Source organism: Culex quinquefasciatus, chromosome 2 (genome assembly GCF_015732765.1).
Source record: "Culex quinquefasciatus strain JHB chromosome 2, VPISU_Cqui_1.0_pri_paternal, whole genome shotgun sequence".
In the NCBI taxonomy this organism is placed as follows: domain Eukaryota; kingdom Metazoa; phylum Arthropoda; class Insecta; order Diptera; family Culicidae; genus Culex; species Culex quinquefasciatus.
The window spans coordinates 150,153,563-150,169,286 of NC_051862.1; the positions used below are offsets into that span (position 1 = coordinate 150,153,563).

General features: G+C 33.2%; 1 protein-coding gene across 3 annotated transcripts in view; it reads left to right on the forward strand.

Annotated features, from left to right (window-relative positions):
- Positions 1-518: 518 nt before the first annotated feature.
- Positions 519-15,724, forward strand: part of LOC6032950 — a 78,697-nt gene continuing 63,491 nt past the window's right edge. The window contains exons 1-2 of one of the 3 annotated variants that reach the window (XM_038253759.1): positions 519-717; positions 3,931-4,222. In XM_038253759.1, coding sequence (XP_038109687.1) covers positions 4,057-4,222 — 166 coding nt within the window. In that variant the 5' untranslated portion in view covers positions 519-717; positions 3,931-4,056. The remainder of the gene's footprint in view (positions 718-3,930; positions 4,223-15,724) is intronic. The other 2 variants (XM_038253761.1, XM_038253758.1) reach the window with 2 other exon arrangements.

A 15,724-nucleotide genomic window follows, 5' to 3' on the forward strand; every position in this document is an offset into this window, starting at 1 on the left:
GACACACTTTTAACAAATCACCTATTTTTTCAATGTTATCTGTATCAAATTATAAAAAAAATCTTCACTTGAAATTCAAAAGAATTGTGTGGAAATAAAAAAATCAAGGTTATTAAACTAGCAGGATAATAAAGGCACACGTGCATTGAAAGTGGAACTTTTATGGTCTCTAAAGCATGGTAACACAAATTAGGACATTATCTTGAAAATGGTTATTTTTAGAAATAAAAAAAAAGTTTGTTCAATAATAAATAACACGTGCATATTTATGGTTTGCAGTAACAAACAAAAAACAAGTGGAAAAACATACCCAGCTATTGCGAAATATCACTCGCTCCGGGTCGGTAATTCTAGCCTCGAAAGCTGGTTTCGTCAACCACAAATCCATCCCGGAGTGCTATCGTGACAGAGAAGTAAATAAGCTTCTGTGTTATCATCTGGCTGTGATGCCTTCTCTTCCAAACCAAAACCAAGACCGAGTCACTTAAGTACGGAGATGGGGCACAATTTAGCTAATCGAATCGTACATATAATTCAGTTCCTTTGTGGCCGCGGTTGAGTCGAGTCGACGGTTCGCTTTCCACCCTCGGTAATCCGTCTTGATCCGGTTGCGCACGGGAACCCCTTTCTTGTTGGATTTGTTTCATCTTGGAGTTCTTCGAGGATCAAGGATATTTGGCCTGGTTGCCAGTTTGATTGCTGTTGCTGCTGTTGCTGGTAGAGTGGAATAGTTTTGTCATAGTGTGATAAGAATAGTGAATTTGTGCAAAAGATTTCCTCTAACGGATATTATACAGCTGCTGTCATCCCGCACGATCGCCATTTTATTTAGTTGAGCTCATGTGATACGAAAAATTAAGATAACTGAAATCAGGAAAAGTTTCTGTCAAAAGTATAGATGTCCGTACGATTCGAACTGTGCAATTTCGATCATCAGAATTGTATTGTTAAAACATTTTTGGTAGATCGTGGTAGATTTTCTTGAAATAATTCGCTGGCACCTAACTGTCAAATATCTACCAATTCATCCATCACATTGATCACACAAACAACTGTGGTGGAGAAGAATTTTCCGCGATCAATTTTTGAAAGTTCGGCACCAATAACTATTTTCAGAAAAACAACCACAATCTAACGAAATCAGTTCAACAAAACGGCGCTGATTAGAAAATTTTCACTCTTAAGTGCAATTTGTGAATTTTATAACAACTTGATGTGAAACGAAACTCTTATTCTAAAAAAAATCAATCATACAGCTTGAGCATTCGGTTCTTTATCATAAACCCTTAAGAAATATTTTCTGTAGTTTTTGCACTTCTACAGTTACAGTTTTGTGATTATTGTTGAAAATAACAAATAATTCTTGATTTTTCTAGCATTAATCAGCAAATTTTGAGCATTTTTATTTTCTGTATTTTTATTATTTGCCCCACGGTTTGTGGTACCTACCTTTTCTATGACAAAAAAGCTATTTTTGTCATTGGGTCACCCATACAAGTCTTCATACAATTTTGGCATTTGTCCATACAAAAATTGTCATAAATTTTCCGAAATCTGTATCTTTAAAAGGGATTTTAGGATCGATTTGGTGTCTTGATAGGGCTATTCAGAAAAAGTTAACTGTTTTTCACAAAATTCAATCCAAAATTCGTATTTTCGAATTTTTTGGTTTTTTTTCATTAGTTTTAGCCGTAACTTTTGAGCCATATTGAAGAACGGTCAAAAAATTTTGTTGCCAAGTTTGAACAAAAATGTTTTTTTTTTTAGAAATTTGACATAACTCTCATTTTTTTAAACAGGAGTTTGTAATATAGAACAAATTTGACCAATTCCTTAAAATCTTCTTTTCGAAAATTAAAAAAAAAGTCTTTTTAGAAACATTGAAGATTGGACCTTTGGTTGCTGAGATACAGCAGATTAACGAAAAATGAAGTTTTTTAGAGCTTCCTTTTTTCAATGTCAATATCTCAGCAACTAATGGTCCAATTTTCAGTGTTTTAAATTGAAACATTTGTGAAATGTTATGATCTTTTCGAAAAATATATTTTAGAAATTTTGGAATCAAGGGCCATACATGCAATACTACGCCTATTTAAAAAAAATGCGTTTTATTTTTTGTTTTTTTTTTCTTCTTTTATTCGATGTTTTTTAGCAATCTGTAAAGTACTTTTCGTTTGCAAATTTTATTTTAAATTAAATCTAAAGTTAAAAATTCTTCAAATCTTTAAATCTCAAAACCTTTAAATCTTTAAATCTTCAAATCTTCAAATCTTCAAATCTTCAAATCTTCAAATCTTCAAATCTTCAAATCTTCAAATCTTCAAATCTTCAAATCTTCAAATCTTCAAATCTTCAAATCTTCAAATCTTCAAATCTTCAAATCTTCAAATCTTCAAATCTTCAAATCTTCAAATCTTCAAATCTTCAAATCTTCAAATCTTCAAATCTTCAAATTTGCAAATTATTTTGTAGTGAAAAAACAACTTAATTAGAAATTGGCAAAATTAGATTCCTGAGTACCTTTTTTTCTGAAAAGTCCTCACCAATACCAACAATTTTGCCGAAGAAAGGAAATGGAAAGTTCCTTCAAAAGAACAGATTTTCGAATAATTACATACCATTTTTGTATGGACAGCTGCTTACAATGTATGGAGTCTTGAAAGGGTAAAAAAAAAATACAGAAAATGTCATCTTTGTCCATAGAAAAGGACCCTTCAAAGTTTGAACCGAATAAACAAATATGAATAAAATCCAATTTCCGTTTTTATGGAGAATTGCCCATATCGCGTTGCTGCACTTTGTGAATGAAATTGTTTTATTAATTTACACCATGCAACAAAACGGAAAAAAATCTTCAAGATGAGCCATGTGAGAAAGCACAGATCATCAACACACAGATAGCCAAACCCTTTTATAACTCACTGAATCACCAAAATTTCATATTCATAAGCTTTACATAAGCTGCTTAAGCTGCTCATTCTGGGTTAAATTTTGAACAACAAGATAAGACAAAACACGATGTTTGCGGTTTCATAAAATTTCCAAAATCACGTGATATTGTTTTCAAAACTCCCTTATCCGGAGATAGCAGTTTGCACGAGTTCATGGTTAGCTTCCGGCCAGCGATCTCCGTTACCATCCAGCTTATCGTCGCGTGTTTGGTAGCAACTCTAATTAAACGCGCGTATTGTCTTGATAATCCAGATAAAAAAAGTAAATTGCCCATAAATCAGTTTCCCGCGCGCAAAGTGTCGTGGAAAGGCAAACGGTCGCTTGATTAATTGGATCTTGTTTTCGAGAACTGCTGCTGCTGCTGGATTAGTGTTTGAACGAGATAGGAATTCTCGACGAGTGCGGTTGAACTCCGCGTGTAAACGATACCTCAGAGGATCTCGGCTCACTAGCAGTATCAATGGCAGTAAGCAGGGTTAAACTTGAACGTTTAGTTTGTTTAAAAAAGGTTGCAAATTTCATCAAAAACAGATCTTTTAACCATCATAAGTTTAAAAAAACTGATTTTCGAACTTTTGTCCAAAATGGAAGGGAGGGAGGGAGAGGGCTGTCAACGGCCACATGTCAAAACCAAGCTTGCACTTTTGATCATATTGCCATGGAATTCCCTAGTTACGCCTCTGACATCCCTGGTTAACGTTCCTCGAGTCGTTTCTGGAGATGATCATCTCGATTCTCAACGAAGATTGCTTCATCATATGATACGACCCCCTCCCAACCTCATATTCCCCCATCCCAGTTGAATGTTATGAACGCATCTCGCGGTTGATAACGGATGCTGCAAATTGAGCCCCAAGACCGCCTCTCCGCCTTCAAGGAGCTGGGGTTCGTTTAGCTTGGCTAGGGGATTGTGCGCGCGATGACAGCCAGCTCGGCCAGAAGCTCAAGTTCGAAGCTGTGAAGGTTAATTCGGTGGAGTGTGTGTGTTTGTGTAATTCTAGTTCAGCCCTTCAGCGCTCATCACGTGGATCGTCTCAATTGATCACCTGCCAACCTGGGTGTAGGGAGAGAGTGAGTGGAAATCAAGTGAATAAGAAGAGCACTATGGGGGTGGACGGGAGTGATAAAACGGCCAAGGCCAGTGCCGAAGAGATGGGAACTAACACGGTGGACACCGAAGAGCTGACCAAGTGGGGCAAGTTTTGTCTCCGGCATGGAATCAACCCGAACCTTATTATGCTGAAGATTACGCTGTTCGTCATGTATGGAGGTAAGAAAACATTCTGTTACTTGTATCAGTCACTCATCACATTGTATAAACATCATTTAAATCATTTTAAAAAAGGAAAAATGTCAATGACTTTGACAGCAAAAATGGTGTATTTGATGCCTTTTCCTTTTTTTCACTTTTTTCATAAATATGTGGTTTTTATTGCATCGCTTACAAGTAAAAGTTAATTGTTACTTAATTTTATCGAATATTTGTTGCATTTCTCACATTACTGAGTAAAGGATTTAAAATCACTCTAAACATGAAACTTCGAAAAATTCGACCTCCTAATAAACTCACTTTCACATATTCTTAACGGCTAGGAACGAAATTCTAAATATATGTCACATAACAATAAGTTGAAAAGTTTGTTGGTAGAATATTATCTCTTTTTCGAGTAACCATACAATTTTGGGCAGCTGTCTGTACGAAAATGGTTCGTAAATATCAGACAATTTGTATATATTAAAGGAATTTGCTGATCGATTTGGTGCTTCGACAAAGTTGCATGTATTGATGATGACTATTCAGAAAAAAATCGGTAAATGGTTTTTTTTTCGATTTTTGAAACATTTATTCCTTATTATTTTAATTGCTTTAATTTTTTATTTGTTTTAAAAGACGAAATCCTGCCACTTTTAAGCTACAGAGAAGTACGGCCGCTGATTTTTGCCTTCCTCACCTTACTGAGGAAAGGCTATAAAATCACTTGGAAATTAAACTTCTTCATTTGACGTCCTAGACCTACCTTCATGTAAACCTATCAACTCAGAATCAAATTCTGAGCAAATGTCTGAGTGTGTGGTGGGATATTGATCAAAAAATTGTCACTCGATTATCTCAACCGAACCGATTTTGTCCGTTTTGGCGTCATTCGATCCGTCTTGGGGTCCCATAAGTCGCTATTAAAAATTATGCAGTTTAGTTAAGTACTTCAAAAGTTATGCAAAAAAAAACAATTTTAGCAAAGGTCCGGAAGATTGTAAAAAGGGTGGTTTTTGCAAGAAACTCCGTCATGGTATACATTTTCAGAAAGGTATTTAAAAGACCTTTCCAACGCGTCCAAGACATTGAAGATCTGACAAACCTATCAAAAGTCATAAACACTTCAGAGTTATTCATGCACTTTTTGTAGGCAGGATCTCAGATATTTTGATGGAAACGTTGTCCGGATCTCTCATGCGACCTATCGTAGAATGGGTATTCAAAAGACCTTTCTAATGCGTCCAAAACATTGAAGATCTGACAACCCTATCAAAAGTTATAAGCACTTAAGTGTTATTTACGCACTTTTTGCATTTTGGATAGCACCCTTTAAATGTGAGGAAGGCGCCAACCACCTTAGGGTGGCTAATTAACGTTTTTTTAGAAAAATAATTATCTTACTTAATTTTTTATTTTTACTACGGTTTTTATATTAAATTTAATTTGGAATCCAAAGTACCATTTTGTTTCTAGAATGCTCAGAAATTTCCTAAAATTTATTTTAAGAAACATTGAAGATTAGCCCTTTGATTGCTCAGAGACAGCGGATAAGGGATCGTGCATGAATCAAATTTGCTTTCAAATTTGTAATTATCCAACCCCCAATCTCCCTACGTGACTTTTTCATTTCTATTTTGTATGGATCGTGGTTTTTCGCCAGCGCAATAAAATCACAGTTTTAAGCGGGTATTTTAAAAGAAATCTTTTAATTGGCATGTTCTGCATCATCCAAAACGATCCTGACTGAGTGGTAATGACTTAGTGACTTTAGTTAATCGAAACAATGTTAAATTATGGAACTTTTTATAAGTATAACCAGTAACTTCTAAATTTCGAGCAAAATCAAGGGGGTCCAAAATAGGACAATGAATAAACTATATTTTCCAAAACAAACACCCGTGTTAATTTTACTAACAAAAATTGAGAAAACTTTGCATTTGAGCAATATCTTTTCTGAAATATACAGTGAAAGCTTGTGTTAATCAACTTAAATGCATATTTGTTTAATAATGAATATAAATATGACTGTTTTATGTCAAAATTACCGAAGTTTCTGAAATTCAACAGCAATTTTAAACACATCTATTAATTTGCCTGATTGAAGTAATTGATATGGAAAAAATGTATCAAAATTATTTTTTTAATCCATTTGTATGTTTACAGTGATTTTTGACCCGTTTTCTTTGGATATTTTTGGAAAAATGTATTTAACAGTCTGTTTGGTTTTAATGTTGTTTTAAGCCATATTATTTTATCTATCATTAGACCCAAACCATGCATTAAAAAAATCAAATATCGGTTAAATTTGATATAAAAACAAGAATTTTCCTATGGTGGACCCGGGTCCACAATCGGATTATGGACACGGGTCCACTATAGGAAAAGGGGGTCCTTTAGAGGTAAAAAAACTTTTTTTCGAATGGCTATTGCTCTGCATAAAAGCAATCAATTTATGAAAAAAAAATCAGAATTGTTCAAAAGTCTTCAGATTTCATGAGTTATGAAATATTGCTTAACATAGTGATAACTTGTGAAAAATGCTCGTTGACTCTACTGGGGTGTTCACTAAGGTGCCCAGAATATGACACCTTTCTCACAACCTCGCTTCACAAGCCAAATATTGTTCCTTGAGCAATTTTAGGATTCATGGCCAAACATGAGCAAAATCGGTCAACATTTACCCATTCATACCCAAAGGTGATGTTTTTATGGGAAAAATAAAAAAAAGGATGGAAACCACAATTTTCTTACGTTTTGGTCTGCAGGTTGCGCTACTTCCATCAAATTATTCCCAAAAGTGAGATACTCATTGGAACTTGATCCTTAAAAGTTATAAGCGATTTAAAAAAGTCATTTTTGTATGAAAATCATTTTCAAAAACTTTAGGCTCGGGTATCAATGGGTTAATTCCAACCAATTTCGCTCCAAATTTGCACAGATGCTTAAAATAACCCAACAAACCGTTTTCCGCTTGTGGAGCAGTGGGTCAGTTTTTTCTGGGCACTCTAGTGTCCACTGTTGTTTAAAATACCCTACAACCTTGTTGATTGCTTTCATACAATCTTAAGTAAAGTTGATTAAAGACAAGTCATTATTCTCTCGGACCGTTCAACGTGCCTTTTTCCTTCCAGTGTAAGAGCTTGTTCCTCTTAAATAAGTGCAATAAGGTTTTATTTACCACATTTTGAGATTTGAAAAACCAAAATTCACAATTATTCTAGTACGCTAAAACAAACACTACGAGAGAGTTTTTCGTTACGCATCAAACATGCAGAAAACAAAAAAAAAACATGGAGGACGAAAGCTTATGAATAGAAATGGAAATCCTGATGCAACTTTTGATTCATAGTGGTGTACAACACCGAATATGATAACATCCCCACCCGCTCAGCTCTCATCCATCCATCTCGGCGCAGGGAAAATGCAATGCGAAACTGCAGCTCGTTTCGTGTATCTCCTGCTGGAAGCATTCATGGTGATAAATTCAAACATTTATTTGAATGGCATATATTCTCTAATCCGAACAAGCGTGAAAGAGACAAACACTGCCACTACTGGAAGTGAGAGCGAGTGGGTGGGCGAAACGCTTTGAGGTTCACTTTGTCAAGGATGTGTGTGTGTGTTACTCGAAAGCTGCTGGTGTTGGGTTGTAGTTGTTGCTCGAAGGATAGCTTGTTTCTGGCGGTGTCATCGCATCATACGACTGTCGTGCTTGTGTTATGACAAACTGACAGACACATGCACATGCACAAACACGCACACACACACACACACACTGGCGTACGAAGAGATAACAGTCATTGTTACTGTTCACTAAGAGGGTAGATTTATGACCATCGTAGGATTATCTATCTGTTGTAATAGTCTTTTTAATACTTTTTCCTCAAGCATGATTAGTAATTATTCAATCATATTTGCCTCCATAAAAAAAAAATAACATTTAAAACAGATAATTTTTTTTCGTGTGTTCCTTATTTCCATTTTCTTCTGAAATTATTTTTTGCCTTTTAAATGTTCACCTTTCTTTTTCGAAGAGGAATATAATTCTGATTTTTTTTAAGAATTAATACACAACTTTATTGAATACAAATCTTAGTAATTTTGATGCAAAAGTTACTGAACCCACAGCAAGGCAACTCTATTCGAGAGGATGAAGATCATCGATTGGTAGAAAAAAGATACTGCACTTGCAATGTTAACCCAAGAGAGAAGCTCAAATAAAAAAGAAAAAGAGTCAAATAATAGGGACGTGGCGTTACATCGTGCTGCCATCTGATTTTTTGAAGTGCAAGAGTGGAAAAGTGCTGAGTCATCGTCTAAAAATAGACGGCGTCCTATCTCGCCCAGCAAAATAAAGTCGATAAAGTAGTCGGTTTCGGTGAGAAAAAGTGGAAAACGTGGTCTAAAAATAGCGAAGTATCTCTGGGTAATTCTCTACCAACTCACACGAAATCTGGAAAAGTTGCCCCGACCCCTCTTCGATTTGCGTGAAACTTTGTCCTAAGGGGTAACTTTTGTCCCTGATAACGAATCCGAGGTCCGTTTTTTGATATCTCGTGACGGAGGGGCGGTACGACCCCTTCCAGTTTTGAACATGCGAAAAAGAGGTGTTTTTCAATGAATTTGCAGCCTGAAACGGTGATGAGATAGGAATTTAGTGTCAGAGGAACTTTTATGTAAAATTAGACGCCCGATTTGATGGCGTACTCAGAATTCCGAAAAAACGTATTTTTCATCGAAAAAAATACTAAAAAAGTTTTAAAAATTCACCCATTTTCCGTTACTCGACTGTAAAATTTTTTGGAACATGTCATTTTATGGGAAATTTATGTAGTTTTCGAATCTACATTGACCCAGAAGGGTCTTTTTTTTCATTTAGAAAAAAAAATCATTTTAAAATTTCGTGTTTTTTCTAACTTTGCAGGGTTATTTTTTAGAGTGTAACAATGTTCTAAAAAGCTGTAGAAAAATTTTATTTTATAGACATAAGGGGTTTGCTTATAAACATCACGAGTTATCGCCATTTTACGAAAAAAAGTTTTGAAAAAGTTACTTTTTGCGTTTCTCTTTGTTTCGTCGTCCGTGTCTGTCGTGACTCGCAGGTTACCATGAACGGCCATGATCGATGACGACCAACTTTTTCAAAACTTTTTTTTTCGTAAAATCGCGATAACTCGTGAAAAAAACATCGCTTCTGAATTTCGGTCTAGATAAAATTTGTTCAATTGTGAGCTTCGTGTAGAAAATAAAATTTTCTATAACTTTGCCGAAGGTTGCAAACCGATCCGAGTTGATCCTGATTTTGATTCTTTTTTGCAAAAAGGTATTTTTTGATCTGCGTCCTACGTAACTTACAAGTACATAAGCCGAATTATTTTCATCGAATTGCTAATAACCCATCAGGATCAACTCGGATCTTCTTGCTCCTTTGAACAACATTTTAGGAAATTAAATACCCTACACCCAAAACTGGCAGCGCTAGTCCGAGAGAATGATGGTCTCGAGTCGAGAGAATAGTGGTACTATTCACGGACGCAGAGAACAAAGCTCGAGATGGGCGATAGAACTTTTCTCTCGAGGTTCATTTGCAAAAAAAGTTCATCCGTCAAACAAAAAACCAAAAGTGTCGACAACGGGAATCGAACCAGAGACCTTTGACAAACCAATCCAATGACTTAGCTGCCTCGGCCACCACAGCTTGGTGACCAAGGAGAAGTCAGAAGTCGATGTATGACACTTATTGGAGATTTATTGATTCAACTAACGAATGAACTAATTTGTTATGATGGTGTGAGTTGGTACCATTATTCTATCGATTTTGGCACTGATCCCTCAATAAATTTTGAGAGAACGATTATCTCGACTGTGAATTTTGGGTGTACAAGAATCTCACACTTGGGCAAATTTGGGCGAAACCTGCGCCACCTGCCGGCAAAATCCTGAAGCAATGTATTTCCCCAAGTATTTTCGCGGTTTTCCCACATAAACTCCAACGCTTAACAGCGACCCCTTAACCCTAACCGATTTGGCTCAAAATTCTCACAGATACATATGAGCTCAAAAACCAACACAGATAGAAGATGATTACTTTTCGATACAAGTGCTGAAAAACTGAAGTTTTCTTTACTGAGCAAATCTCTACGAAATAGGTTTTTTTATTTTAATGTTTGTATTTTTAATCCGGCTGGCACTTTTTTGGTGCCTTCGGTATGCCCAAAGTAGTCTTTTTTCATCATTAGTTATTCCTTAAAATTTTCCATACATTTTTTTTAATCAAGACTTCAATAGGACGTTATAATGAATGTTTGGCTTTTTTGAAATGTTAGTCTTGACTTTGAAAAAAAAAATGTTTTCCAAAAGATGGGTCAATTTAACGAATGTCTCAAATATTTTAACATTTGAAATCGAACCATTAGTTGCTGAGATAATGTCATTAGAAAATGGTGCGGTTGTTTGGTTGAGACTTAGAAAACAACAATTTTCCTGTTTTTAAACCTTTTCATGGCAATATCTCAGCAATTATGGGTCGTATCAACAAAGCTAAAAAAAACAAAATATAGAGAATATTCTCAGCTTTTCAAATATATTTGTTACAAAAGTGGGCAAAATGAGCACTAATTAAAAAAAATGCATAACTGTGATTTTTTTCAAAAAAGTTACCTAAAACTGGTTATAACTTTAAAACCGTGCACTTTAAAAAAAATTAAGTACTTTTTGATTGAAAATTCGATTTTACACTCATCCCTCATATTCGGAACAGTTTACAGATCGGCGAATATTCAATAAATCATATAAAATCGATAATTGAATATAATGATTTGCTTTTACCTTCATGTGAAAGCTGTTCTTGCGATCTTTCGATTGATGTATAGACCGGCTGTACATTTTTACGATTTATATCAAGTTTTCGAAGAAAAACATTGACCATTGAAATCCACAAATTCGGAACACTTTTTTCTTACGATGTAAACAAACTTTTTTTCTCTCCAGGTGTACATATTTTTTGCAAAATAATGACTTTGCACTCTGAAACCAATAGAACTCATGGTTAGTGATGTTTTATGAATGGTTTGATAACTTTTTTGTGAACATATCAGCACAGACAAACAGACATGAAAGTCGGGATCCCAACTTGTCCCAAAAATGTAACGGTGGAGTAAAAGGGCTTCCGTTAAATATCCGATAGTTCCCCCGAAAGAAGTCTCCACTTCCATATCACACTTTTGGCAAATAAATGCATTATCATTAACTGCTCTTAATAATTATTAGCATTTTAATTTCATTTATACAAAAAAAATATGTTTTGTTTTGGTAGAATTCCAATCTGTCACCATTTACTCACTCACACATACACACACACTTACATAACTTGCTGTCAAGCAGAAGATGAGCTTTATGGATCCGCAAGTAGATGTCGCTAGTGTGCGGACAAAATTTGAATTTGAACTGGTTCGAACTGGTCCCACATTCTGAACACAAATTTGTTCTAACTTTCATGTCTGTTTGTCTGTAATATCAGTTAAATTCAGGTGTTCCACAATTGTGGGAGACACAATAACATCCCACAATCATGGTACGGGCAATTTGGAGGCAGTATTTTGCTGCTCTGGATAAAATAGTCTTGAAATGCAGGTTTTGTTTGAAAAGTATTACTTTTACTGGTGAAATAGCAAGAGAATGTCCAAATAAAGGCCTTAAAAATAGCAGGGTCGGCAGAAAAGTTGCATTTTGCATTCTATTGACAAATTACCACAAAAGTGTTCCGAATTTGTGGGTGTTCCGAATATGTGGGATGACTGTACATAGAAAAATGAATTTGAATTTTTTTTACCAATATTTCGATTTTTTGAAAAAATCAGTTTTGATTCAAAAATGCATAACTCTGTCAAAGATTTTTTGCCCGTTCTGGAAATTTCTGAAAAGTTGGCATTTATGTCCTCTTAAACATAAAAAATGTAAAAAATGGGCCTCGGAAAAATTTCACTTCGGATAATCGAATAACGATTTTTTTTCTCTGGCTTATTTTTGATTGTCGAGTTTAAGTATGACCACTAAACTACGCTTAGTGATTTGCTTTTTTTTTAATCCAAGATGGTGGCCAATATGGCGGTGACAAAAAATCGAAAAAATGCATTTTATTGCAATGCATCAATAGGTAATCAACTATTCAAATTTGACAAAAATGGGATCGCATAACTCGAATTTGATGTTTAAAACAAGAAAAAAAAAACGATTTTTTTTTGTTCGTGATTCGATTATCCAAAATACTAACAAACCGTCGGATAATCAAACTTCGGATAATCGAGGCTTCGGATAATCAAGTCTGGACTGTAGTGTTTTTTGCAAATCAAGTTTTAATGACAAAAAGACAAATTGAAAATCACAATTTTTTATATGTATATTTTTTTTAGTGTAGTCCTTATCCATACCTACAACTTTGCCGAAGACACCAAATCGATAAAAAAATTCCTTCAAAAGATACAGATTTTTGAATTTTCATATATCGTTTTTGTATGGATAGCTGCCAAATTTGTAAGGAAAATTGGATGGACAAACTAATGATGCCAAATGGCTTCTTCGGGGCAAACCGAAGGCCTCAAAAAGTTTCAGCCAGATTAAAAAATACAAAAAAAATCGAATGAGCAAAATCTGAGATAATTGGGTACTAAAGCCCTATGTAAATTTTTATGTACAACGGTAAAAAACACCATTAAAAACCATTTCTGATTACTTTTTTTTTCATTTTAATGCAAAAATAAATTTTGACAAGACAACATTTTTTCGATGAATCAACTATGGTTCCCTTGGAACGAGCTGTCAAGTACACGCAAAGGCGACATTAGTCTTTTAAGTCTTAAAATTAGGCTTTATCGAACCTAACCGTGTTAAGTCTTTTTAAGCCTAATGATGGGTTAGTCTTTAAAAGACTAGTTTCGTTTTAGTACGAAAAAGCCTAAATTTTAGGCTTTATGTTATCGTCAAAAAGCCTAAATTTTAGTCTTTTTCGAGAATGCGAGGGGATCAGAGCGGACATAATCCAAGATGGCGGAACTTGATTAAGACTTATTTTTAGGCCTAAAAAGACTTATTTATAGGTTTAAAAGACTAATTTTTAGGCTTTTGCAGGAAATGGGAGCGGTCAAAGCGGATTTAATCCAAGATGGCGGAACTTGATTAAGACTTATTTTTAGGCTTAAAAAGACTTATTTATAGGTTTAAAAGACTAATGTTTAGGCTTTTGCAGAAAATGGGAGCGGTCAAAGCGGACATAATCCAAGATGGCGGAACTTGATTAAGACTTATTTTTAGGCTTAAAAAGACTTATTTATAGGTTTAAAAGACTAATTTTTAGGCTTTTGCAGGAAATGGGAACGGTCAAAGCGGACATAATCCAAGATGGCGGAACTTGATTAAGACTTATTTTTAGGCCTAAAAAGACTTATTTATAGATTTAAAAGACTAATTTTTAGGCTTTTGCAGGAAATGGGAGGGGTCAAAGCGGACATAATCCAAGATGGCGGAACTTGATTAAGACTTATTTTTAGACCTAAAAAGACTTGTTTATAGGTTTAAAAGACTATTTTTTAGGCTTTTGCAGGAAATGGGAGGGGTCAAAGCGGACATAATCCAAGATGGCGGAACTTGATTAAGACTTATTTTTAGGCTTAAAAAGACTTATTTATAGGTTTCAAAGACTATTTTTTAGGCTTTTGCAGGAAATGGGAGCGGTCAAAGCGGACATAATCCAAGATGGCGGAACTTGATTAAGACTTATTTTTAGGCCTAAAAAGACTTATTTATAGGTTTCAAAGACTAATTTTTAGGCTTTTGCAGGAAATGGGAGCGGTCAAAGCGGACATAATCCAAGATGGCGGAACTTGATTAAGACTTATTTTTAGGCTTAAAAAGACTTATTTATAGGTTTAAAAGACTAATGTTTAGGCTTTTGCAGGAAATGGGAGCGGTCAAAGCGGACATAATCCAAGATGGCGGAACTTGATTAAGACTTATTTTTAGGCTTAAAAAGACTTATTTATAGGTTTAAAAGACTAATTTTTAGGCTTTTGCAGGAAATGGGAACGGTCAAAGCGGACATAATCCAAGATGGCGGAACTTGATTAAGACTTATTTTTAGGCTTAAAAAGACTTATTTATAAAATGAAGAATGTTTTTATTCGGTAATTCTGTAGTTTCGGAATACGACAGATTCACGGGTGCGTTCAGCTTTAACCTGAAAATAAAAAAAATCAATATTTTGAAGATGAGTTGCGAGAATTTGAATCCAGGAATTTAAGATTTGAATTTAGGAATTTAAGAATTTAGGAATTTAAGAATTTAAGAATTTAAGAATTTAAGAATTTAAGAATTTAAGAATTTAAGAATTTAAGAATTTAAGAATTTAAGAATTTAAGAATTTAAGAATTTAAGAATTTAAGAATTTAAGAATTTAAGAATTTAAGAATTTAAGAATTTAAGAATTTAAGAATTTAAGAATTTAAGAATTTAAAAATTTAAGAATTTAAGAATTTAAGAATTTAAGAATTTAAGAATTTAAGAATTTAAGAATTTAAGAATTTAAGAATTTAAGAATTTAAGAATTTAAGAATTTAAAATTTAAGAATTTAAGAATTTAAGAATTTAAGAATTTAAGAATTTAAGAATTTAAGAATTTAAGAATTTAAGAATTTAAGAATTTAAGAATTTAAGAATTTAAGAATTTAAGAATTTAAGAATTTAAGAATTTAAGAATTTAAGAATTTAAGAATTTAAGAATTTAAGAATTTAAGAATTTAAGAATTTAAGAATTTAGAATTTAAGAATTTAAGAATTTAAGAATTTAAGAATTTAAGAATTTAAGAATTTAAGAATTTAAGAATTTAAGAATTTAAGAATTTAAGAATTTAAGAATTTAAGAATTTAAGAATTTAAGAATTTAAGAATTTAAGGATTTAAGAATTTAAGAATTTAAGAATTTAAGAATTTAAGAATTTAAGAATTTAAGAATTTAAGAATTTAAGAATTTAAGAATTTAAGAATTTAAGAATTTAAGAATTTAAGAATTTAAGAATTTAAGAATTTAAGAATTTAAGAATTTAAGAATTTAAGAATTTAAGAATTTAAGAATTTAAGAATTTAAGAATTTAAGAATTTAAGAATTTAAGAATTTAAGAATTTAAGAATTTAAGAATTTAAGAATTTAAGAATTTAAGAATTTAAGAATTTAAGAATTTTAGAATTAAAGAATTTTAGAATTTTAGAATTTTAGAATTTTAGAATTTTAGAATTTTAGAATTTTAGAATTTTAGAATTTTAGAATTTTAGAATTTTAGAATTTTAGAATTTTAGAATTTTAGAATTTTAGAATTTTAGAACTTTAGAATTTTAGAATTTTAGAATTTTAGAATTTCAGAATTTTAGAATTTTAGATTTTTAGAATTTTAGAATTTAGGAATTTAAGAATTTAAGAATTCAAGAATTTAAGAAGTCAAGAATTTAAGAATTTAGGAATTTAGGAAT